Source organism: Lagenorhynchus albirostris, chromosome 8, assembly GCF_949774975.1.
Source record: "Lagenorhynchus albirostris chromosome 8, mLagAlb1.1, whole genome shotgun sequence".
In the NCBI taxonomy this organism is placed as follows: domain Eukaryota; kingdom Metazoa; phylum Chordata; class Mammalia; order Artiodactyla; family Delphinidae; genus Lagenorhynchus; species Lagenorhynchus albirostris.
Window position 1 is genome coordinate 51,815,869 of NC_083102.1, and position 26,188 is coordinate 51,842,056.

General features: G+C 38.2%; 1 protein-coding gene across 16 annotated transcripts in view; it reads left to right on the forward strand.

The window, feature by feature from the left end:
• The window catches only part of ADAM22 (ADAM metallopeptidase domain 22), a 240,513-nt gene extending 215,707 nt beyond the window's left edge, over window positions 1-24,806 (forward strand). For 5 of the 16 annotated variants that reach the window (XM_060156996.1, XM_060156999.1, XM_060156997.1 and 2 more), the window contains 4 exons: window positions 6,500-6,600; window positions 6,946-7,012; window positions 17,301-17,424; window positions 22,207-24,806. In XM_060156996.1, coding sequence (XP_060012979.1) covers window positions 6,500-6,600; window positions 6,946-7,012; window positions 17,301-17,424; window positions 22,207-22,227 — 313 coding nt within the window. In that variant the 3' untranslated portion in view covers window positions 22,228-24,806. Of the gene's footprint in view, window positions 1-3,986; window positions 4,182-6,499; window positions 6,601-6,945; window positions 7,013-9,228; window positions 9,340-11,554; window positions 11,642-12,962; window positions 12,993-17,300; window positions 17,425-21,505; window positions 21,893-22,206 lie in introns of those variants that run through there. The other 11 variants (XM_060156984.1, XM_060156985.1, XM_060156992.1 and 8 more) reach the window with 8 other exon arrangements.
• The last annotated feature ends 1,382 nt before the right edge of the window (window positions 24,807-26,188 follow it).

Genomic DNA, 26,188 nt, shown 5'->3' on the forward strand with positions numbered 1-26,188 from the left:
TGTGAAGAAACCTGATAACCTGGTAAATTTTCCCACCAGAGAATGTGTCCTCAAGGTTTTCTTTATATTGAAGGAATGTGTGATAGGTTTAATTTCATGTCTGGCAAAAAGATGAGAAGGAAACCCATTTTTTTTTCTTTTTGTTTACCAACTGCCTAATAAAAAATAGAAGTCCGATTCTGGGAGACAGAATGCCATACATGAACGGTATCACTTTAAATTTGCCAGTGTCGTCTTGTGAAGGGTAGGACCATGGGACTGTGAAGCCATGGAGAATTCTTAGATGTCATATAGTTGGAAGGATGGCTATTGATTATTTTCTTTAAAATCTCCAGGAACGAAGACCTCCATAATTTTTTCTCAGTTGATGCTATTGTTTCTATTTTACCATAATTGCTTTAGGACTTAGCAACTGTGTACTTTGTAACAAGAATTAGAAATTTGAATTTTGGTTTTCAGGCAGGTTTGCATATAGCAATAGGATAAGAAAACATTCATTAAACTTGGATTTATAAAGCATCCACATTCCTCAATGTTCTCTTCCTTTGTCTGAAATGAATATACATCATTGAACATACATAATGTGAATTAGAATAAATAATTAGATCATGTCTTCCTGACCCATACCTTAAGCAGAAACCCCCTTCCCCATTTCTTTTCTCTCTCTCACCTGTTTTAGCCACTTTACTTTCTGCTTGTGAACCTCCCTCCTTATTTTTTCAAGCCTTTCTTAGTTTTTTTTAAATATTATTATTATTTCAGTGATACTCATGCATCTGTCAGTGTGACTTAGTACACATTACACAATATTTCTTCAAACAGAAAAGTAACAATTCCAATAGCAGACAGCCCAGACACCTACAAAGCTTTGGAGAAATGGCTCCTTCAGCATTAAGGTTAAGACTTAATTTTTTTCATTGTAATCTCATTTTGAGTATGTGTAAGGATTATTAAGTTAAATATCATGGTTCAGTGGACTCTTTAAGGAAACATTAGACTTCCCTCATAACGGGAATCCTTTCTGAGGAAAAAGAATTTAGTTAAATAAGCTTTTATTTTCTTTTGGTCATTATTTATAAAAGAAATTCATATATATGTCTAAAATATTTGCATGTGATATTGGAAATATGAGGTAATTTTTCCATTATAAAACTTAGCATTGGTCAGGCCACCTAATTCCAAAATTCTATTGAAACTAGCAAAATTTAGGAAGAAAACTATAAAGACTAGAAAAATAAATTCAGTTTTAACAAATTTAAAGCTATTACTTAGTTGGTCATTTATGATCTTTTATAATAAATGATGAAATGGTATTTTATTGATCATGGGGACCTGATACTCTCTATCTTCACTAAAGGTTAATCAAGAAGAAATAGGTTTGTAACAATATGTAATTGGATATTGAAAAAAGAATAAATTTCTGGACAGTGAAGGATGTTAAGTATTATTCTTAAAAGATCTTTAACAAAGTTCCTCATCTATTATTAACATTTTAATGCATTTATTGTGTGAAGAAAGTTACATGCATTCCTTGTGGAATTTTAAGGAGAATGCAGAGTAGTTTCTTTATTTTGGAGACTTCACAGTAGAGATAGGAATCTAATCTGCCTGGGATGATAAAAGCAAGGCTATACCCCCAGAGTTCATTGAACTTAAACTTTCCTTTCAACCCTTTGACTGAAGCCCATAGTTTATGATATGTTTAGCATTTAGGATGTTTGTGCACAGTGTAAAAGATGACAATGGACTGCAGAGAAATTACATTGAAGGACTGGTAAAATGTGCTTAGGTAAAACAAACAAACAAACAAATGAACAAAAAATTTAAAAAAAACACCATCCGTTGTGAGAGGCAGTTTGTTTAATCCTGCAGTCTTAGCTAAGTGAGCCCTTGGTAAGTGCCCCAATGTCAGAACCATGTAAAGAGAGAGTAGTTTGGGGGATAGATTAATGGGCAAGATCAAGTGTAGTCAGAATTTATCTTTATTTAATTTGAATTTAGTGAGGCACATCTCATCAATTTATAAAGATTATCATTAAAGGTAATAGTGACAGAAATGACTTGTTAGCCATAAGGATTATTATTGGAAATGTAATGTTGATAGGATGTTCTTTGGCATTCTTTTATAAATATTAATATAATACAAAAGGGAATTTTCCTACCTGAGGCAACTTACAGAATTTTGATTTTATTGAGAGCATTTTTCAAAGAATTGATAGAGTATTTTACTGATAGGAGGCAAGACAGAAAATATGAGTCCAGAGATTTAAAGAGCTCTTGCATAAGCAGATATATCATTTGTCCTGTGTTATTAACACTATAAATATGGGGAAATTGCATTGTTTTTCCTATAAAATTAATGTTTCATAATACACTGGGGAAAAGGAAGATTACATTGCATTGCTTTCCCTATAAAATTAATGTTTCATCATACACTGGGAAAAAGGAAGATTACATTGCATTGCTTTTCCTATAAAATTAATGTTTCATAATACACTGGGAAAAAGAAAGATTACCATTATGAGCTGGAGTCACTTAAAGGGTTAAATATATTTTGAAGGAATATGTATCAAAGAATTATAGGTAAAATCAATCTTACGTACAAGTCTAATGAGAAATTTGATTTCTTTAAAGGGGAGGAGTAGATTTAATCACACAAATTAATATAGGTGCTTTGTATCAGTTGAACAATTTTATTTGTAGAGATGTGTGAATATATAGCATTGAAAGAGTATGAGAGCATATTCAGTCATTCGAAAGAATGAATGACCAAGCATTTTAAACATTTAAAACAATGTGGTAGTTGGCATAAGCAAGGAAACAGCCGAAACATTTTAGGGATTGAATTTAGCATCAGCAAGTAACCATGACTAGTGTGGTAGCTAAGGGAAAAATAAATAGGAAGAGGCGTTAGCAAATGTGGGCCTTTGTTGAAGACCTAGTTAAGTACAGCTCTGTTTAAAATTCTCAGTCCGACACTAGTTTGTACCACCTCCAACTTTAGTGCTGAATGGAACCAAATCAAGTTTGAGGTGCAGTTGTTTGTCTGGGGGCCATGCACTGGCAAAGGATCAGATTAGCTACCAAGGTAGGAGGGTTGACCAGGCGGTCCTATCTAAAGTTTTCTACCCTGTTCCCTGAGGAGAAGTAATAAAAATCTGTTCCAATCTTAGTTAATTCAAACTCAGAGTGAGTGGGGTCAGTAATAGTGCAGACTATGTGGATTTTCCCTTGTTGGAGATGAAGAATGGAGATCACCCACCAGCCACCTATAAATACCTTCCTCTAGTCTCAACAAGAATTCTGTTATTTTTTCAACCCTTTCTTCCTTTTGCTAAATTATCTTCCTTTACACATTCTAGTGTGCAGTTATAGAATTACATTTTTGATTGCCCTTTGAATCTCTGTCAATTATATTTCTGTTAAATGAACAGTGAGGCTCCAAATTGAACAGAAAACTCGATAAGAATTTATTTGGATTAAATTATAGAACATAGTTTAGAAATCAATCAGTTCTTTTAAGACCAAATCAAGGTTACATTATATAATATTTAGAAATTATGAATAGTTTACTCACCACAGTGAGAAAAACGATGCCTTATCTGGGCAAGGACTGTCTGTCTCAACATGTCTCCTTTAGCACCAGGTTTTTTTGTGTGTCTTTTTTTTTTTTTTTTAAGACAAAACAGCAGTTCACATCTCTAAGTGTAATGAAGTTACAGTGAAAAACCTCATCTTTTCCTGTATTTCCCCTGAAGCAAGGATTTGTTCATCCAGACTGTAAAGACTTCAGTGATTGCATTTCTGACCTCTACAGTTAGAATGACTTTAACTTGTCACATTTATTAATAATCTTACATGTTGTTATAGACTTGATTCATGGAGCTCATTATCCCTACCTCTTTTTTCCTAAAATACTATTTGTATATGTCTGTGCTCATATGTGTGTCTTGTTTTCTGACTCTGAAATGTTTATTATGCCTTAGACAGTTACCCCAGGGAGATTATGTAAAAGAGCCTGGAGATGGCGACTCTTTTTATAGCGACATTCCTCCTGGAGTGAGCACAAACTCAGCATCTAGTTCTAAGAAGAGGTCTGCTTTTCTGTCGCATTTTCAGATTTCTACCTGTTCCATCACACATTATTCCATTAGTCAGAACATTTCATTATTTTGCAGCAGGTTTGATTACTTCTTCCTTCTTTCTTGAATGTTAAAAAAAAATAGTATCCTTTGTTCTTTGATTACTCTACTTCAAAATGCCATATGCTCAGAACCACTGGTTTAACAAATCAGGCCAGAAATCCAAACAAAACAAAACTAAGCAAATAACAACCCTAAATCTATATAGAAACCCCAGGGTTTTTCAATCTTGCTCTTATACTGCCTAAGAAACGACACATAGTATTTTATCGTATTTTAAATGGTGAGCTTTATGTCATGCTTGGTAGTCAAAGAAAAAGGTTACTGTCACGCTTCAATAAAAGCAGTTGTTAAAATAAATTGATAATATAATGCTGCATTGAATTTTTTTTTAATTTTAAATTTATCAAGCTAAGCTTGGTGTGAAAAAAAAGATTGCTTCTCTGTGAATCATATATTTGAATATTACGATTTTGCCTTTCATTCCTGGAATGACTAATTCTAGACTTTATAACTTAGAGCTTGGTTGCCAAATTAATTTAAGCATATTTAATGTTTGCCTGAGTTTTATAAGAGTCCAAATGGGGTTAATATATTATTTATATGTCTTAAACTTGGATGCTGTATTCTTGCTCTAGGATCTTAAGGTGTATAAGACCATTTAAAATTCTGCATGCTTTATAACTGCTTAATAAAATAAGCTGACAGAAGAAATAAATAGTTGGAATGTTCTAGGAAATGAGACCTACATTCACATTGAAAAAAGCTAAAATATTCCTGTGGAAGAGTTTCTTTAAACTTATTGGTAGGGGTGTAATGTATAGAAAAAAAGATTTGATAGCCCCCTGCATAACTTTGGGCACAGTAGTTACTTTGTAGACTGAAAGGGAAATTGCTAGTTTATTGAGAAGAAACATGATCTCTTCTGGAGTTCTAAATAGAGTAAATACTCTGTAAAAATTCTGCAGTGGATCTCACTCTTTATAAACATCAGGAAAAAGAATAGAAGGAATTAGTGAGATCTGGGAACTCTCTGTGGAACTGTCCTCAGCATGAAGGATGTTTTTACTCAAATAACATAGCCTAAAGCAAAAGTAAAATGATTAGTTTCTGCATAAGGAGTACAGTTCTATAGTAGGATGTTCAAAAATTTTATTCTTTTAATTTATTGGGGAGTTTTTGGCTAAGAGAATAAGATCTACTTAAATTCTCTCACTATATAATTATTTTCTTGGTCAAGTATTTAATTTTAAATTAAATAATATGGTAAAGAAGTGTAGAAATCAATGAATTCCAGCAGAATTTCTGTTGTTCTTTTGTACAAAATAGGAGTCATTCTATACTTAGCAAATGGTGTTGAAAAATCTAGGGAATTATGTAATAATTGTGCTAAGTTCCATTTATTTTCATTCATCAGTAGAAAGTTCCTTTTAAAATAGACATTGTTAGCAATTAACTGGTATGATACGTGGAAAAGATTTAAAGTCCAGTGCTATTTTCTAAAGTACTTCAAGAAGAGCTTAAAATATCAATTTGAATCATTACCAGATTTTAGCAAAATCTCAATGGGTTTTGACTTTTAAACAGTTAAATATTGTACCAAATTATGTGACTCCTCCTAAGTATATGTAGTTTGTCAAAATGCTTTTCTTATGTGGTACAAGGTGGGTATGTAAATTTTGCTTCTTGTAGATAATTCATTTAAAGATGGCAGGACACAAAGAGCAGAAGGTCTTAACGGTACATGGACTTTGTGAGAGACACCTCCATGATAAACATCTGACTCATTTCAGTTATTGGACAGTTAACCAACAGTGTCATGTTTGGGGGGAACATATTTGTGGAGAAAAATGCCAATTCTCAGAAAATAATTTTGTTGTTTAAGAAAACCTAAATATTACTTTGATAAAGGCAGGTTCAATTGAGCAAATCTTAATGAAATCTCTTGGAAGTCCATGTTCTCATAATATTTGAATGGAAGCCATTGCTTTACAATTAAGAAACATCTATGGTGGGACCCCATTATAACTCTGTTGCGTGGGTTATGTAACCGAAATATGTAGTGAATTTGCTATATATGGTTCTTGGGAATGTAATTGGCTTGCCTTGCATCCTGATACTTTTCAATTACAAACTCTTGTAATGGGGTTCCATTGTATTTGACTTTTCTTAAATTGAATGTTGTGTAATTCTGCCTTCTTCATGAAGACTTTCATGTTCTCTTCATTCTTTCATTTCAGATTTTTTCTTTCTTGATTTATTTTAATGCACAGTAATGCTTAGAAATGTTGCTTACTGATTTCAAAACATTCATTTGATTATATTTTTGAACAATATATATACATTTTCAATTTCAGGTCAAATGGACTCTCTCATTCTTGGAGTGAAAGGATTCCAGACACAAAACATATTTCGGACATCTGTGAAAATGGACGACCTCGCAGTAACTCTTGGCAAGGTATAGGGCAGCATTCTGAACCCGTCTGTCCACATAACCTAAAGTCTATATTTTGTGGTTCCCGGTTGTAAAGACTTGTTCTTTTTTGTTAGGTCTTAAGCTCTTCTCCCAACAGAGAGGAGGGCATTTATTATGAGAGAATCCAGTTCTTTTTTCTTGGATGGGAAATGATGGGATTTGGTAGCACCAGCTCACTGGACACATTGAGAAGGCTGCACAATGCTCTAAAGCCCTCTGTTCTGGGCTGGTGCTGGTTGTGAATTGCACCCACTTGAAATACCGTAATTAAACACATAGCGATTGTTTTATTTATATTCAAATCTAGCCATAAACCATCTTTTTCAGGTAACCTGGGAGGCAACAGAAAGAAAATCAGAGGCAAAAGATTTAGACCTCGGTCTAATTCAACTGAGTAAGTCTGAACCTCTAATGGAAAAAGACACTCCAAGGTCCTGTGCAATTAGTGTGAAAAGTTAATTAACCAGATCATCAAAGAACTGTAAACCATGCCTCTTGGTCTTGGTTTTGTCTTTTTAATTCTTTTTTTTTGCCGTTTTAAAATTAACCATGGCTTTTCTCTTTTACATAGGCATCTCCGCAACTGTGCCCAAACCAATACTCCTTGATAGTGGGGGTCTCACCCTCGCTGCAGGCTTTGTCCTCCAGTAACCTGCCATTGTGGTGTTTCAGTTCCGTTTGAAGGGAATTTTGATAACATTCCTTTCTTCTCATCACCCGGGGGTCCAGCCATTTAGAGGGGTCACCCTTCCTCTTCCCAGTATTCACACAACCTAGAAGCATCAGGGGAAGATTCCCACTGTACTAGAGCATGAGAACTGCTCACAGTGTGAAACCACCGCTCCAAGGGCTTCATGGCTGCCATCTAAGCATTCTCTCAGACTACTGGAATATGGTTCCCTTTTAACTTTTCCTTCTGAGGACATTTAAAAGGGCATTTACCTAAACTTGCTCTTTAACGGAATCATTGTCACTAAATGCAACACTATCCATTTTAAATGATAGCCACACTTTTTTTTTTTTTATAGTGGGGATAGGGTCAGCAGTTACATTTAAAGTCACTTATAATGAAGTAAACACCATACACTTTTTTTGTTTGTTTCTCCACTTAAGAAAGTTCAAGCAAAACCAAGCTTCCTGAAACCTTTATCTCCCATCATGGAATAAACACATCCTTAGTTTCCTTGTGGACCTTGCCACCTGGTTTTAATTAACTGTACTCTTTGTACCCACCTAAAAAAAATTTTTTTTTTTTTTACTGATTTCTCACTGCAGTGCTAGTGATGATTCCCTGCATCTCTATTGCTTCTTCATGCCTTAATACTTAAAAAAATCTGAATAGCAGATATTTGTTAACCGCGTGTCAGAAACTCACGTTAGCTTTTCCATCATATACTCTACCTTTTTCAGTCCAGGACAATAACATTGCCCTGAAATTTGGAGCTTCCTGCTGATGGTATTGTCTTGTAAGTGGCTCGTCAAAGTTTACTAGAGGATACTTTACCTTAGAAACAATAGATAGGTTCCAGTGATACCACTGCATGGTCCAGACTGGCATCATAGAACTCCATCACAAATAACTAATCCGTTAGAGTTTATCTTATACATCCCCAAAGCGCTTGAATGCTTTAGGGCTCATTGTGGATAAACTCTTCTTGGAATGTTGTTTGATTTGTTTTGCATGAGGTCACCTGGTAAGAGCTTCTTAGCTTATCTCAGTTGCTCACAAGAGTCCAGGTAAAACTGCAGAATGTTCTTCAGAACTTCCTTTGTGTACTGTTTAGTGTTCTAACAGTATTTCCTATAACAAGGCTTTGAAAACTCTTAAGTGAACAACAACCAAATATCCAATATTGTATTAAAGCTATGAGTTTAGGACCCAAGGAACACTTGGTGTTTAGCAACATTTTCTAGCATAATCACTTATTTTTTTAAAAAAAAATTACATATCATGTAACAAATATTATGATATATAGATACCCCTTGAGAAATCTTGCCTGTGAGATAATTATTACATTTAATAAGACATTATAATGAAGTCATCTTTATGAAGAAGAAGTGTTCAGGACGCTCTCAGATTTTTCAGACTTTCAGATTTGGTTACATGACTCATGTAACCTAAATGGAGCCAAGTCCGTGAAGGTGATCACTGTTCTCACATTCTCACATACCTTATTGTTCGGACACTATGTTTTATTTTGTTTTTCTTAAAAGAAATCCTAATACACAGCATATCAAGAATTATGTCGACAGGTTTTTAAAATACTTTCCGTATTTGTTAAATAATCCCATTTGCTTCTGATATAGCAGTATCACTTGTGTAATTATAAGAGGAGCAGAATGACCATGGACAAACATCTCTTTTAAAATTTTTTTTAGATAATGAGGTATTATCGGGTCCCTTATTTCAACATTATTTCAACATTCCCTTTAGTATCCCAAAGGATGATGAAACATCAGGACATGCCCCCCAAATGCATACTCTGCTATAAAATGTCCTTGTTTATTGTACTGTTTTTCCACTCAAAGTTTTGCATCTTCCTCACTGTTGTACATGATGTAAAGAAAGTTTTTGGCTTAGACTTTGTATTATATATTGTGTTTTTACAGGAGGGAGCCCCAAGCACCTGAGCCTGGGCACTCCCTCGCCCAGACAGTCCCATCCCAAGGCATAAACCCAGGGGGCTCTGACAGCCCCCAGACAGGGAGTCTGGATCACAGGTCAGTCTCCACCTGCCCCTTCATTTTGGGCTGCCACTTAATCCGCCTCCAAGTCCCTTCCTTGGCTGAGAACAGGGTCATTTGGTCTGTGACTGACCCCCAGCGTCTGCTCGGAGGTGGTCCTGGTCCAGCCAGCATCAGCTAATTTTCCTCTGCCTTTCCATCCTGGAGAACACAGAGAGCTCTCCTCTCCTGTCGAACGCATTTTTTTTTTTTTTTTTTGCATGTTGCGCTACAAGCCAAGTCAAGCCACGTAGGCAGATGTATCACAGTTTGATGAAATCCCATCACTCCAGTCAGCACTACCTAGAGATGTTAGGAGGCCCACTGTGAAGACACTTTCATGGGCACATCCCCAGAGGGAACTACAGTTGAGAGCTCTCTTCAGTGACCTCTAGTGAAGTGATCACAGCTTTCTGAGATGTTCCCGGACACAGAGAGAAAGGTCCACCATGTGCAAGTCAGGCCATGTGGCTGTAGGTTTCCTGGAACATCCATGGCTGTCCCTTAGAGCTTCTGAGATTGACAGTGAAAGGAACACATGTCTCCTCCTGGAAGTGGCCGACTGCCTGTGGGTGACTCAGTTTGCTGTGCGGCTGTGTTTCACCCGGTAACAGCTGCATGGGCTTTTTCTATGGTTTTCCCCAGGCCAGAGCATTCACTAGCCTTTATGTGTGGCTGCACTTGCTTTTTGACTTTTTTCTTTTTGTTCAGAGTCTCAGTGGAAATCTTTATGCAAGTTTTAATTGGCTATCTCTGTCAAAAGCACAAGTTGGCAATGATTGTGGCTAAAGGCAAAAAGAAGTGCGAGTTGTTCTCAAGTCAGGGGACACTGTCTTAGCAAAAATGGTCGTGTAAGCATGAAAAACAATCAAGCCCTTCCCTCAGGAGGGAACTCGTGATGTAATTTTGTGGTGTACATTGGTTATAGCTAACAAGTTGAGGAAAATCACTATGGAAAATAATCTAATTTTGTTTGTTTAACTGTGGAAATGTATCTTGATTTAAATGTATCTACTAACTAAAACTAAATATGGAGGAAAGAAGCAGACTTTAACCACAAAAAAAGCAGTGTTTTTTATCACTTTCCCTGGTTTGTTTCCAAATAACTTTAAAAGTTTTATGGAGCTCGAATCTTTATTGTCTATAGCATCTCCAGAAGTTACCTTTTAAATGAGAAAACTCAGTAAAACCTCCAAATTCTTCCATGAGTGAATTTGTTGAAACTGTATTTATTTGACAAGGGCATATTCTAAGAGAATGTGATTTTGCTTGGCTCCCAGGGTAAAAATCAAAAGAAACTGAAAAAAACCAAAAAAAACCCAAAAACCCTTGCACTCATAATTTTACTGCCTTTAACATTTTTCTTTATGCAGTAATTCTGATGGAGACTTTGGCCAGATCCATCAGGGAGGTGTTAACTAAGGTTGTTGTTATCCTCTGGCAGTCACTCCTTAGTGATCAGACACTTGGAAGGCAACCTGTGAGGGCCATTTCCTACTGGAAACATGAGTGTGGAGTGCACAAAGGGGAGGAAGGGACATCGCAGCTGCACCTAAGTTACTAAACCCACCTTCAAGAACATGGAGGCCTCTTGGGACCACACTTACTGTGCGCTGGGGCTCCAGGATCAGAAGAGTGGGTCCCTTTCTGCTCCTTATAGAGCCAGCTGGGTCACCTTTCTCGTTGACTCCAGCTTGGGATCTGCTCTCAGGAGTGAGACAGAGGCCGTGTAAAATCTTTCCTTTCATATTGGAAAGAGAACGTGGCCCCTTTTAATTGTTCTTGGGGTGTTATATTCCCAAACACCAGGTTGGAATTGCAGCCATCTGAATATTCTCAAAAAGGCCCATTATCATTTGAAAACCAAGAAGCCAAATGAGTGGTGGCGTGGAAAAAGCCACTTTGGAGGTGGGTGAATGGGACTGCTGACAGATCTCTGAGAGAGAGCTTCTGATCCACTTTGGGAAACCACTGGAAAGGCTTTCCCTGAAAGGTTGAATGCATTCTAGAATGCCTTGAGCCTTGTTGTAGCTGAGTTTATTGCCATGTCATTGTACAGACTGCCTCATAATCACCCAGCATCCATCCTGGTTTATTTGCCATAGTCATTAGTGTTTGGAGGGTGAAGAACATCCTTGCTAAGCTTGTGCTGTGTATTTTCAGATTTTCTATCTTGTTCTGCTTTCTTTGTTCCTTCCATTGCTTTCTGCAGGTATTTAAACCCATGGTTCAAAAGAGACTATAATGTAGCTAAGTGGGTAGAAGATGTGAATAAAAACACTGAAGGACCATACTTTAGGTATTTTATAAATTAATTTTATATCCTTTTCAAACTCTCCCAGCACATTCAAATACTGTAGTGTGACTGGCTCTCTATCTTGTATCTCCCAATACAAGTTCCCATAGGTGGAAAGGGTCCTTGTGTATTTGCTGCCTTTTGATCTCTGTTTTTGGCTTCGTGAGCAAGTCTAGTTCTTTTCTGAACGTTTCAAATGAAGCCATTTGAAAGGGTTGCCATTTAGTGCATGTCCCTATCCCCATCTTGAGCTTTTTAGTAGCTTTCTCTTCACGCTATGCTATGTAGTGTTCTATGGGCATGAAACATACTTTCCACTAATAAAGAAGCACTATTAACCTGAACAATTTAATTTCTAGAATCTAGCGGTTTCATAATGCATTTTTCCTACTTACTGCCTGAAGAGTGCATAGTGCATACAAAAACTCAAGGAAAAACGTGAAAAGAAACCATATGAAATGTGGTGGAATTTTACTTTGAGTAAAAACACTGATTTGATGGAACTTGAAAATTGTTGAGATAATATTGACCACATGAGAGTGTGTGGAATGAGTTTAGGCTTCATTTGTTCAGTACAACCATTTGCTATCAGAGAAGGCTATGCTGGAAAAGGGTTTTACAGATTCTCAAAAAAGCATCTAAAGGAATTTTTTATTCCAGTAAGAATGTTGTTGTCTTACCCTTCAGACAGAACAGGAAACAGATCAGAAACACGATCTTGATTCACAAAAGAGCAGACAGAATACTCCTACATTTTAGAAACTAGCAAATTTACTCAGTTCACTGCAGCTCATGTAACATTAGAGGTCAGAGAGAATTTCCACGGCTCTTAATGGCATTTTTTTCACTCTTTATAATATCAAACTGACTTCCTAGATGTCAACATCGACTTTATATCTGACTACTTTGTGGACAACTAATGTAAAGAAGCAATATAGACTCAATTACTACCTCTTCTGAACATAACTTCAACAATAAGCTTTCAGATTACTTATTACCATGACTTGGGTCAGCATTTATCAGATATCAAAATATGTATGTGTTTTTAACTCTCAGCACCCATATAAGGTGGACTTTCTCTTCCAGTGTACCATTTAGTTTAGACATGTATAGTTTGAGAAAATGATTAGACCTACCTGCGTTTTAATTTGATCCATACATTTGCATATAACCCAAGGGAAGCATAACCCCTGCCTGCTCACAAAAATACCTCCTGCTTTTATACCCCATTTTTCCCTCCTGCCCTGTCCCTCTGCTAATACCACTTTCGCACTGAACCTCATATACATACACTCACATTCAAACATCCCACCCTCACCTGTAGCTCCCAAGATGGCCAGCGTCAGGAAGACAGGTAAGATGATTTTGAATGTTATTTGGAATCTTGGCTCACCTGCAGTCCTATTTCTCTTTTCCTCAGGCTTGTGGGCAGATTATAATTTGTATTAGCTGTGGAACCAAAACACAATGACTTTGGTCCCTTATGGGGTAGGGCTTATATACCTAAATGGACTTAGCATTTTGCAGCCGTAATTTGTGAAATGGTACTCCGGAAGAGTTGATTCACCTCCCTGGGTAAGCTGAGTAGTTTACGTGGCTCCCAGAGAAGAGTTCACATTTCTTAAAACCAGCCCCCAGGTCTGCCCAGAAGCTGCATGACTAAATGTAATTTGGATGGGGAAATGCTTCAGCTCCCCCAGGTGCACGTGCAAAGCTGCAAGGGCAATTGTAGAGGGTTCCTTTATCTCCTCTTGTACTATGAGATGTTGGTCCTACAGTGGACAGTCATAGGAGGACTTCCTTATTAAAAATCCATATTTATGTTTAAAGGCTAGATATAATTCAGAGGAGGGTTACAAGTTAACTGTCATTTGGGGGTTAATAAGGGTTATGCCTGTAAGACTTGGAAATCAACATAGAATTTTTGTGGAAGTGGTGAATAATTGAGGTATCCCAGGGCTTGCAACGCAATGATTCTAACGCAACAGAGTGAATTTCATCCACTGTCTGTCCACACCAAGCCTCATGTAGGAGGCACAGAGCACCCACACCTTGGCTTATGCTCTGCCAGCCCTATGGTTAAGCTCAGGTCTGCTTCATCTGTCGCCAGGTCATTCAGGGCTACTTCTCCTGCCAAAACCACCAATGAGGGCAAAGGTCACTTTATTAGTCACCCACGGGGTGTGGGGTTTGTGGCATCCTTATCAAAATGCAATGTGGGGACTTCGCAGAAAACTGGTCCGAAATACTGCCCAGCATTAAAAAAAAAAAAAAAATTGTATCCATTTCACTATGAAGAGCAAAGCAAATGCCAAAAGATTTTGAGCGATCGGAGTGCCTCACTTGGGCTCCCTTAGCCAGTTCTCATAGGACAGCATTTGCTCAAATTGTGGTCAATATATATTCAGATCATCACAAAGGAGCAGGTGAGGTCAGAGTGAGAGCATTATCTTCTCATACCTAGATCCTGGGGGCAGTTCTGTTGGTGACAGTGCTTTACAAGCTCTTAGACGGTTTCCTTACTATTGGGTATTATCCGCTGGATTACTCACTTCATCAGCGGTTTGTGAGTTCTCTTCCATGATCTTGTGGATATGCAGTAACTCTGGAAAGAAACTAATGATAATAACTGTCTGAGTGCCTGCATTGTTCCTTTATTTCTCACAACATCATGAGATGTAGGCATTCTTATTCCCTTTCTATGAAGCAAAAGAGTAACTCGAGATGGCACAGCCAGTAAGTGTCAGAACCTGAATTACGAGCCTGGCTCTGACTCCAAAATCTCTTCTTTTTCCATCCGACTACTATAAAATTTGCACATGAGCACAGCCGAGTGAATAGGTGGTAGGCGTGTGTCCCACGTGTGTGACTGGCCTGGTTTTTGCCTGTTCTGGGGGACAGAAGTGAGATTGGCCTTGCCTATCTACAGAAGGCAAACCCAGGAGGTCTGATGTAGCCCCAAGACACACCACAATCCATTGGCACAGGATGTACCTTCACTGTGTAATTCTAAATGGCACCCACTATGGTTATTACGGTTTTTAAAAACGCAGTAATGATAACGGTTAGCATTTGTCCAAAATTTACTTTGTAAATGAATGAGCTGGGCTGGTGCCTGGTTTTCAGTGGAAGCCAGATTGGAACCACCAACCAAGTAGCCAAGGTCAGAAAAGAGCCTGGAGGTGGTTTTGAAGAAATGTCTTTCGTAGACATTTGTGAAATATGAAGTTTGTTTTCCCTAAACTGATTTACCCTGCCTTGTTCTCTACTCTTATTTTGACGCCTGCTCTGGTGCTGCCCATCCCCCCAAGATAATTCCCTTGATACTGTCACACACTACCCAACCTCACACCTGATGCCCCTTGCTCCTCCTAAACTGTGCTGCTTGGTTTCTCTTCCTATTAGGGTCCAAAGTGTCAGTTAAACTAGTGTGTTAGTGTGAGAGGTAGTAAATGTGCAGTTTCTGTGGGGTTCTGGAGGACACCACTATGTTCGTTTTTAAAAAACTCATTGGCTTTGGCCAGGGAAAGCTATTTGAGGGGAAGACTGGACTTCCAGCACCCTCACTGGAATGGCCCTGTATGTATACAAAGCTGGTCACTTGGACCCATGGCCGAGTGAATGGCTGGCATGACTTTGAAGCTATAAGCCAATAATACCTCATCCTATGGACACCCACACACACTGCAGAGAATGAAAAAGAGGACTCAGTTTGTATGATCCCCTAAAGTAAACAAGATTTAGCTGTTTGCGTACCTGACTCGTTTTTCTGAACATGGATATCTTATCAGTAGTGATTAGGCTAAAATCCAAACCCAGATTAATATCCCTAGTTTTAGAAAGATATATTTAAATCTTTACATACAAAAGTATGTGCTCATTCTACACATACTGAATTTGTTTCCTAAAGATCATCGTCCTATTTGAAATGTCTTCCTAAAATTGAAAATAATCATGAATTTCTGAATTAGAAAAAGATGTGGTAGTACATTGCTTTAATAGTACTTTAAAAAAAATAGTACTTTAGAGGATTTGAAGTACTTACATTCTAAGTTCCAACCATCTCCTCCGCGATGGATAGCATTAATACAGCAGAGGTCAAACAGCTGCAATATTGGGACAGTTCACATTAAGGAGTGAACATTTCTGGACATTTTCCAGAAACAGAGGAAACATTAGGAATTACAGATTTAAAGTAAACTGAATCACTCTTGAGTCTTAAAATTGAGCCAAATCTCAGGGTTTGTAGGAAAAACTATTTTCAAATCTTAGCTTGAATTTAGTGTCCATAAAATAGAAACTGATTTGAAAACTACAGCAGAACCAGAGCAAAGAATGATATATGGATAGGAACGGAAATTTAAAATCAGGGAGAAAAGGACATCTTCATTTGGTGCAGGCAGTACAGTAACTAGATCTCCCCCCTACAGAAGGCTACCACACCACAAGCAGTCGCAGGCTGAGTCAGTCACTTACAGCAGATGCAATGCACCCCACTGAAATAAGTACCTGTGCTTCAGCATGGCGGTGCCACCAGTTCAGTGATGTGGTCATTACCGCCTTGCACCAGGAATTGAGGGGTCATGGATGTGTAGTGGTGACATTTGTGAATGGGTAGCTACTGCCGAATTATCATGTTTATTTTTCATTGACACAGTGTGAATCGAGGCTTTTCACTCTCAGCTGTTTTTTTTTCACTTTAAAGACAAAATAGCAGATATGGTCTCTTCCAGTGCGCTCTGCTTAGTCACAAATATTACCACTGTGCATGCAGAATCAAACAAGAACAGCGTAATGTACCAAGAGCTTATGCAGATCTTTCATATGGAATATCTCCATGATGAGAACACATTATCCAAATAGGAAGAGTTTTTGTTGTTGTGTTTGGTTTTAGTTTTAGTAAAATTCCAGTCATTAAAGTGTTGCCACCTTATTGACATGACAAGTATACCCTACATGAGTTACCAAGGTCTATGTCTATGGCTTAGAATCCTCCCCTATACAGAAATGATGATTGTAGGGACTAATCAGACCATTTTTGTATGTTCTCATCAGACTCTTTGTTTGGCTGGAACTCTGCACTCCTTACCGCTTGCATGTTTACTAATGTGTTATTAAAACCCTCGTATTTGCCTTTGTTCTTTCACAACTAACACACTGGCCTCTGAATGCATGAGTTTTGTGTAAACTGGTGTGTGACTTAGTAACTAATAAATGTATCAGTTGTACTTTCAGATCTTAAAACTATAATTGGAATTACTGCACTAAAAACATTTTTTACATTAAGGGATAAAAATAAGGTAGACTATTAAATATCGTACACTTAATTTACCACTATGAGCTCTTAGAGTATTTTTTGATCCCTTCTTCATTTTAGCTTTTTAAAAATCTATTCTATAAAAAACCTCATTAGTGGCTTTCTAGCTGAAAAGTATTCTGTGTACTAATATTTAAACAATCCATTGCAGTTTTGAAGTTAGGAAGATAAAATTCTAGCATTCTAGTGTTGTGAATGACAGAGTATGTCCCAGTAGTTAAACCTTTGCAGTAGTGGCCTATGAAAGTAGAAATCAGAGGGTTCTTTCTGAACCCATTTTTCAGATATTTGAAAAGGTATTAGGCAATCACATAATATGTATTTCATGTGTTCTCAACGTCTCAGGACTTTATCTCCTGCCAAGTCTCCTTCTTCGTCAACTGGGTCTATTGCCTCCAGCAGAAAATACCCTTATCCAATGCCTCCCCTTCCCGATGAGGAGAAGAAAGTGAACCGACAAAGTGCCAGGGTATGTGGGAACTTCTTCCATATGCTAACATCCTCAGTCATGATCGTTTATCTGTGAGTTGATGTTTTAAAAGAGAGAGCCATTTTTCCTTTTTTTGTTCATAAGAACATGAGAAAAATTGAGTTTGGAAAATAGTAGATTCTTGGGGCTTTTGGGCCCAGATTTGTATTGGCAAATTTGTTTAATTATTGATGAATTCTAGAGATATTTGGCTTATATTAATTATTCACTGCTATATATTTACATCTTTTATTATTCATTGCAGCCAATATATTACAACCTGGAAGAGACAAAACAGAGAGTGTATTTTGCTTTATCAGTTTTTACATATACCTTGAAATGCCAGAGATTAAGTAAACCAGCCTCATTTCCATGCCCAGTTTGCTAACTCAGGCCTTTTGTTGGCTAATAACACCCAGTAGGATTTAAAAAATAGGAACCCATGACAGAAAGTCAGATCAGTGTCTTGGGGATGGGGGTGGAATTTGGATAACTGTACAAGGAAAGGAACCTTGAAAATCTGTAATATTAAAGAGTATGGCGGGGGCTTCCCTGGTGGCGCAGTGGTTGAGAGTACGCCTGCCGATGCAGGGGACGCGGGTTCGTGCCCCGGTCCGGGAGGATCCCACGTGCCGCGGAGCGGCTGCGCCCGTGAGCCATGGCCGCTGGGCCTGCGCGTCCGGAGCCTGTGCTCCGCAACGGGAGAGGCCACATCAGTGAGAGGCCCGCCTACCACAAAAAAAAAAAAACACAAAAAAACAAAACAAAAAAAAGAGTATGGCCAAGGGTATGGTGAAATTTAGCAACCTTTTATTTAAAAAAAACATTAAAAACATATTTGGAATTTACTATTTTTATAAAAATGATTCATCAGAAGTTTCATGTAAATACTAAGTCCTCCTTTACATTTAAATTATGATTTTATTTAGTCTCACATAATTCCCAGAACACAACCATTATGTGAAATTTGAGATACAGTCGAGTTTAGAGAGGCAGACCAACCCTCAGAAACTTACGTGAAAGATATAACTAAAGAATAATTACCTTTATTGGTGTCCAGGCTCTGTTGTGGTCAGTTACACTATAATTTTGATCTTCTCAGAAACAATGTTGCAAAAAACTAAAGCTTTAAAAGCCTGGACAGATTTACCTGCTAGTGGATCCTTGGTTCCTAGGCTTTTTGGTTTTGAAAGATATTTCAGAGCCTCTTGGACCCTGAACTTACATTATGGGGTCCAAGGTAAACATGGATCATTCAAATTTTAACTTGATCAATTCAGAGTCAGTAAGAAAACATGTGCTGGTTAGATCACTATAATCTAAAAGACTTTAAAAACAATCGGTGGTATTTTATTAACCATACAAAAAATTACCTTCATATATTAATATGGGCAATGGTAAAAAATGGAAAGGAAGACGATAACTCAGATTCCCACCAGCACTCAGCTTTTGGCCTTAAAAAAAAAAAAGACTTGTGAGTAGGCATCCACTTGTTTGTGATATAAGTATGTGGTAATGAAACCTTAGGCTGATGTCATTCCTTCCCTCCGCAGGGAATTGCTGAAGTAGAACACCTCACATTTTCTCCCTGATAAATTGTCTACATTGCTGTTTTGTTCTATCTAACTGGGGACATTCTTTTAACTGTTGTCATGCCAGGGTGCAGGTTTTTGGAGATGTTCCCACATGAGAGCCCATGAAAATGACATCCTCCAGAAGAAATGGCTGGCCCTTGACCTTTTCTCTAGGCTGAGTGGGGCAGCTGTGAAGACTGTAGCCTTGGGGACAGTTGTGTGAAAGGTCTGCTTGGTTCTTGGTTCCCACGAGCAAGTAGCAGAATCCTATAGAATAGGCAGCCCCTGTCTCTGGGCTGTCTTTGTGGGCTGTGGACAATCTAACGAGCAGATCTTTCTATCAGCAAGCCTTCTGTTACAGCTATCCAGACACGGCCAAGGTCATGCCTATTCTTAAAAGCGATGGCTTGGCAGTTCTTTGCTCCTTTTTCCTCACTGGGATAACTGTCACCTTCAGGTTTTCCCAGTGTCATTCCTTTGTTCCTCTCTTCTTTCTGCGAGCTGTCATTTATTATTTAATCTTCGTAACCATTTGTGAAGAAACTGGGCTCACTGAAGGTGAAGTCTGGACTCTTAACTACTCTGTATCATCATCTGAGCGTCAATCCAGATCTTCTTTCCCTCAGACGCCCTGCACACCTCCTGCTTAACCATTCATTTTCACTTGTCTCCACCAGCAGGTGTCATCCACACACAAAGATCCTCACAGTTGAGAGATTTCGTGTCTTTTTTAATGAAAAGGACATATAAAGTGGACCTAAAGTAGGTAACAGAATATTTCCATGAAGAGTCAAGAGAACATATTAAGAGAATCTGTAGAGAAACATCCACTTAGTCACTTAGCTATTTCTCTTTTTTTTTTCCTTAGAAACTCATTGGGTTTCATACTATGACTGGCCCCAGATTTCCAGTAAAAATGGGATTTGGTTGGAAATTGGATGCAGCCTATGTTACACTAATCTTAGTCTTTCTTTGTTCATGTTCATAATAATTATACCCACATGATATTGCCTGGAAACATATTTTATCGGCTTGATCTTTTTTCTTTTTTTTTAATTGGCGTTCCTTCTCTGGTGAACTGAATTGCACTTATATTTGATCATGCCAAACTTGTATTCAGTCCATTAAGGCAATTACTGAATATTTTAGAAATTAGATATCAATGGGGCTGGTATAAAGAAATGGTGGCAGAGGCCAGGAGAGGGAAGAGGTGAGGGAATTACGAAATTGACATCCTGCCCTGGATACATCATTCTACTCTGATATGTCCACTCCTGAGAGAGGACAATTGTTTAGCAGATAGTGATGGATTTGGAGAGTGTATAGCCTGACCACAGGCCCAGAGCAATGATTTTTAATTGGGCGGTGGTGGTATTAATGGACTCACACTTTCCTAAGGTCAGTAGTTCTCAGCATTGACTGTACTGAATTGTCTGAAGGACTTTTCAAATATACTGATGCCTGAGTCCCAACCAGAGAGATTTTGATTTAGTTGGTCTGGTGTGCTGTCTAGGCAGTGGGATTTTTAAAACATCCCCAGATCATTGAAATGTACAGCTGGGTTGAGAACCACTGTTCTAGATGGCTGTATCAGAATCCTGGGGAAAATAAGGGTCTGTGTAATTTTTTAAAAATAATATTTTAAATTATTTCATTTGAGACACAATATTTAATTTATTCAAAATTTCAAGTAATATTGGGTGGGCCAAAAAGTTCGTTTGGTTTTTTCCGTAAGATGGCTCTAGTAGCACTTAGTTGTCTTTAACTGCACTCGAAACAATTTTGTTGGATTGCATTGTGACAGCTGTCATGTCAGCGTGCATTTAAAAAAAAAACTTATCAAAATTGGTGAATTTTTGTGCAGCCATTTTAATTTTTAAGATGGAAGAGAAAAGCAACATTTCAGCATATTATGCTTTATTATTTCAAGAAAGATAAAAATGCAACTGAAAAGCAAAAAAAAGATTTGTGCAGTGTATGGAGAAGGTGCTGTGACTGATCGAACGTGTCAAAAGAGGTTTGTGAAGTTTTGTGCTGGAGATTTCTCACTGGATGATGCTCCACAGTCGGGTAGACCAGTTGAAGTTGATAGCGATCAAATCGAGATATTAATTGAGAACGATCAATGTTATACCACGTGGGAGATAGATCCAAATCAAGCACTGAAAATCATTTGCACCAGCTTGGTTATTTGGATCACTTTGACGTTTGGGTTCCCCATAAGCAAAAAAAAAAACCTTCCTGACCATATTTACACATGCGATTCTCTACTGAAATGTAATGAAAATGTTCCCTTTTTAAAACAAATTGTGACAGGCGATGAAAAGTGTATACTGTACAATAACGTGGAACGGAAGAAAGTGTGGGGCAAGCGAAATGAACCACCACCAACCACACCAAAGGCGGGTCTTCATCCAAAGAATGTGATGTTGCATATATGGTGGGATTGGAAGGGAGTCCTCTATTATGAGCTCCTTCCAGAAAAACTAAACGATTAATTCCCACAGGTTCTGCATACAGTTAAACCAACTGAAAGCAGCACTCAACAAAAAGCATCCGGAATTAGTCAACAGAAAACGCATAATCTTCCATCAGGATAACGCAAGACTGCATGCTTCTTTGATGACCAGGCAAAAACTGTTACAGCTTGGCTGGGAAGTTCTGATTCATCTGCCGTATTCACCAGACATTGCACCTTCGGATTTCCATTTATTTCGGTCTTGACAAAATTCTCTTAATGTAAAAAAATTCAGTTCCCTGGAAGACTGTAAAAGGCACCTGGAACAGTTCTTTGCTCAAAAAGATAAAAAGTTTTGGGAAGATGGAATTATGAAGTTGCCTGAAAAATGGCAGAAGGTAGTGGAACAAAAGGGTGAATATATTGTTCAATAAAGTTTTTGGTGAAAATGAAAAACGTGTCTTTTATTTTTACTTTAAAACCGAAGGAACTTTTTGGCCAGCCCAATATTAAATGAGGATGTGAGGGTTTTGTGTATTGAAAGGTGGCCGTTGTTAAAAACATTGAGACTCAGGTTTAGAGGAAAAAGAGAACTAAAAATTAGAGTGTTTATTTTATCCATTATGAGACTTCGCATCCACAATCACATAAGTATAGATGAAATTACCGAATCTTTTTCATCTTTGTAGCTCAGAATATGTCTGTTTCCTGCTTTCGCCGTGTGAAATTTTGCTTTTCTCTGTTGTGCAGCTATGGGAGACATCCATTTAAGATCAGCTGTTTACATGTGATACATCGAAACTGTTTACTTCAACTTTTATAGAAACTCAGCCTCACTGAATCACTGCAAATCTATCTGCTCTTCAAACAACTCGAAAACATCTCGGAATGCCACAGAGGAGAGGAAGCCGAGACTCACATCTGGATACCATTTTCTTTTTGTCATTGGCTTCAGATTTAATTGAACCATGAAAAGAACTACTAAAATGTTACACTATAACATGGAACAACTAAGGTACTGGTATGTTAATGGATAATCCGCATGACAGATATATGTAGAAATATCACTGAAATTAACTCACATGACCCAAATGTAGCAAGTTTCCTAAGGGACAATAATGGATTCAGAACTCGACATTCTGAAGCACATCCTCATTGTAGACAGTAATGCTATGTGCATGAGGCTTCTGTTTATTGTTTTCCACATTTAAGGAAACAACATCCCATAATAGAAACTAGCATGCTGGGCTAAGGCATATAGGATTTCTTCTGCAGGACTTTAAAGCTTGAGAGGCCAATATCCCATATGCTAACTGTAAACATGTATTTTTTTTCTTTTTTTTTTACTTTTCATATTTATATCAGCATACAAGGACAATTGTACATATATAAACATTTTTAAAATTTAAAAAAAAAGCAGCTGTTACACACAAGTGTATTTTGCCAGATGCCTAAAAACAATCAGTCACAATCACGTCATCATCGTCCATCGAATGGTCTTTCAAGATTATGACCGGATGATGTTGTAAATATAGTGGTCAGGGCTGTATGTGTGTCTCCCCATAATTGGTATTTGTCCAAACCATGTGCTATCCCTTTAAAGGGTGCACAGTCTAGAGGCAGTTTTATTGAGTAATTAATTGAACAAGAGAACGAAATGTCCGACAGAACTTAGGGCCTCCACAGCTTGCTTACTGCCTCAAGGCGCTCTGCTAGCAGCTGGCTGCTCCCTGGGAATCCTCCAGCCTGTCCATCTTCCTTCTGGGGGCTACAGCGCCTGCCTCAGTGGCTATTCTTTTTCGGTGCCAGAGCACATCTGCTAGTCTCACGGGGGGGGGGGGGGGGGGCTGTGAGCCCCACAGCAGTGTGTCCTGCTGAGTTAAACAAATGCACCAAAGACACAGGAGGCCACAGCTGCTGATGCATTGGTAGCTTCCAACTTGCCAATACTCTAACCCTTTGTGGCCTAAACTTTTGTTCTTTAACAAAGCTTTTTAGCCACCCTTATCTGTGACATGAATGACGTGTTTTAATGAAAACAACTTTCACACTGTTTATTGAGGGTATTTATCATCGGTGGGACGTGAGTCCCAGCAGGTCATTCTGCACTGATTTGTAAGTAAGATATGGAAGGTTCTACCAGCTGGGCTGGGAAGCCTCAGCAGGTCGCAGAGGGTTCAAAGAAACCTAAAACCCCAAGGGTGCAGCAACTGTGAAGTTATCCAAACAGCCGGCAAGGGGTAGAATCTGATGTTCTGAACTCTCTACGTTTTTAATCCATAGAAAAGTGAGAAATCTATGTTAAATCCCCTTCTTTAAAACCAAAGTTCGATAGCTGTCATCATGCAGCTCTGCCATTCTTAAAGAAAACTTCTCTTGGGAGGCGACCCTAAGTGAGCTCAGAAATTAATGGGATCAATCAGATGCTTTGATGTAAAGAGTACTTCTGAATTTTCTAATTTTCTCTCCTTTTTCTTGAGAGGAATGGAATCTGCAGACAAGATTTCAGAAATATCCTCTAAATTTGATCTCTGCCAGTAGTGTCCGAGAACAAAACCCATTTCATCTCCGTGTGTAATCATCTTGGAGGCCCAAACTAAAGGGCCCATTAGAAGGCAGTGTTTTCTCCTCTATGTGTCTATGTCTTCCGTAACGGACCTCTCTTCTGAAAGTCTTTGAAAACATTTGAAAAGCAGTTTAATGATCCAAAATGATAAAGTATAAACAGCAGTTTTCACGACAGGAAGGGATGTGATTGTCGAGACTATGATAAAATGATCCATCAGTCTCAAGTTGGGTGATGTTGCCGTGTAGCCCAAGCCAAGGACAGGAGGGCAGACAGATTTAAAGATGTAGCAAATAAAGTGGCTTTTGACCAAGATCACTTTAATGTGCACTGAATGTTTTCTGATATTGAGTGTATAAAAGGCTAATGTTAGAAGGTTTATTTTGACTATAAAAGAGTTATAGATTTGAATGTAAGATACCTTATGTAAATATGCTTCCTAGTTATGGTTACACATCCCTCATTTGAAAGAATCCACAAATGATTAGCTATGTAGTCAATGGATCCCTTCACCCTTCTGTCTTTCCTCACCTTCTGAATTATTTTTACATGAAGATTATTATTTCAAGTGAAAAAATCATTATTTGTGCCTTTTGGGAGACATGGTTGCTCTAGAGGTATACAGTTTATAGTCATCCTCCTCGATAATAAACTTCACATAGAACTGAATGAAAAGTGCTTTATTTGCAGAGAGACTACGATTTGTGGCCTCTCCCGTTGCGGAGCACAGGCTCCGGATGCGCAGGCTCAGCGGCCATGGCTCATGGGCCCAGCCGCTCCGCGGCATGTGCATGTGGGATCTTCCCAGACCGGGGCACGAACCCCTGTCCTCTGCATCGGCAGGCGGACTCTCAACCACTGCGCCACCAGGGAAGCCCCGAGAGACTATGATTTTATAGTACCTTTGATGTTCTATTCTAGATATCTACTCTATCTAGGAATGTGTAAACATTCTTACAGCCATTTGCCGCATTCTTTGACAAGTTTATAATTTCAGTGGCTAGTTGTGAGAAGTACCTATATGTGAACTCATGGTTGGTGTTCTAGATGTATTAAATCTAAATATCTATGACTTTTCATCCACTGAAGCAGGGAGAACGGACCCATGGCACTAAACGCAAGCACAGCATTATTATTCTTATTAATTTTTTTTTGAGTATCTATTTTGGAGAGCAACTTTGAGGCCACATAGCAGTTTGTATCATGAAACTAATATTTATAGCCCCCAGTCAACTGTAGGACTGTTATACTAAGCAGAGAAGAGCAGCTTTTTGGCCTTTGTGTTCCATTGTATGCCTTTTTCCTCTCTTTCTGAAGTTTTGTGCGTAGATTAGACTTCAGATTGACAACTCTGCAGCCTGAGATGTTCCATTTATCCATATTTGTTACAGTATAGTAAACCCTAATTTAAAGCAACACATATCTCTCCCCTAAGAGTGTCAGCAAAGGAGGTGTGGGAAACGTGGAGCTATAAATGAGCTGGCTGGTCAGATTAACTGGTCTCTGTGTCCAGCCCCTCATTCTTTAGACAGGAAGTGGCACCCTCCTCTGGGGTCTCCCAGCTAGAAAGTGGCCCCCAGGCCACATGCAATCCGTGGAAAGGAATAAACTCCTCAAACAGTGCAGCATCAGGAGGCCTTTCAATTTGTGGTTGCTGTATTTTTTTAAAGATACCCAGTGCTTTTCCTTAAAATAAAATGTTGACTAATAAAGTAAATGCCAAAGCTATTTTCCAGGTTGATATATAGGTGCTTTATTAAATGATACTACAGTTTCACTCCCCTGCCCACCTCCACCCCCCTTGCTTTAAAAAGGCTTTTAAAATTGTGTTACTGCGTAAAGTCAATCCAGCATAGATTTCTGAACATAAGATTGATAGGGTTTCTAAAAGAAGTTGCTGAAAAGATAAAATCAGGTATTCTGTGTACTTCCACAGAAGGACTATTTATGTTTGAATTCCCAGTCTTAACATTTCTCTATTTTTTCTGTTGATCCCCTTGCAGATTTGCATAATTTAATCCCCTCTATTGTCTCAGATCTTTTTGTGTCTGCTTTACCTTTTACCTTCTTAGGTTTTCTTTAATTTTTATAGTTACCTATGGGCTAGAGGAAATATGGTATTTCTGTTCACTTTCAGTGTTTCAAAATTGTTCATTTATTAATCTC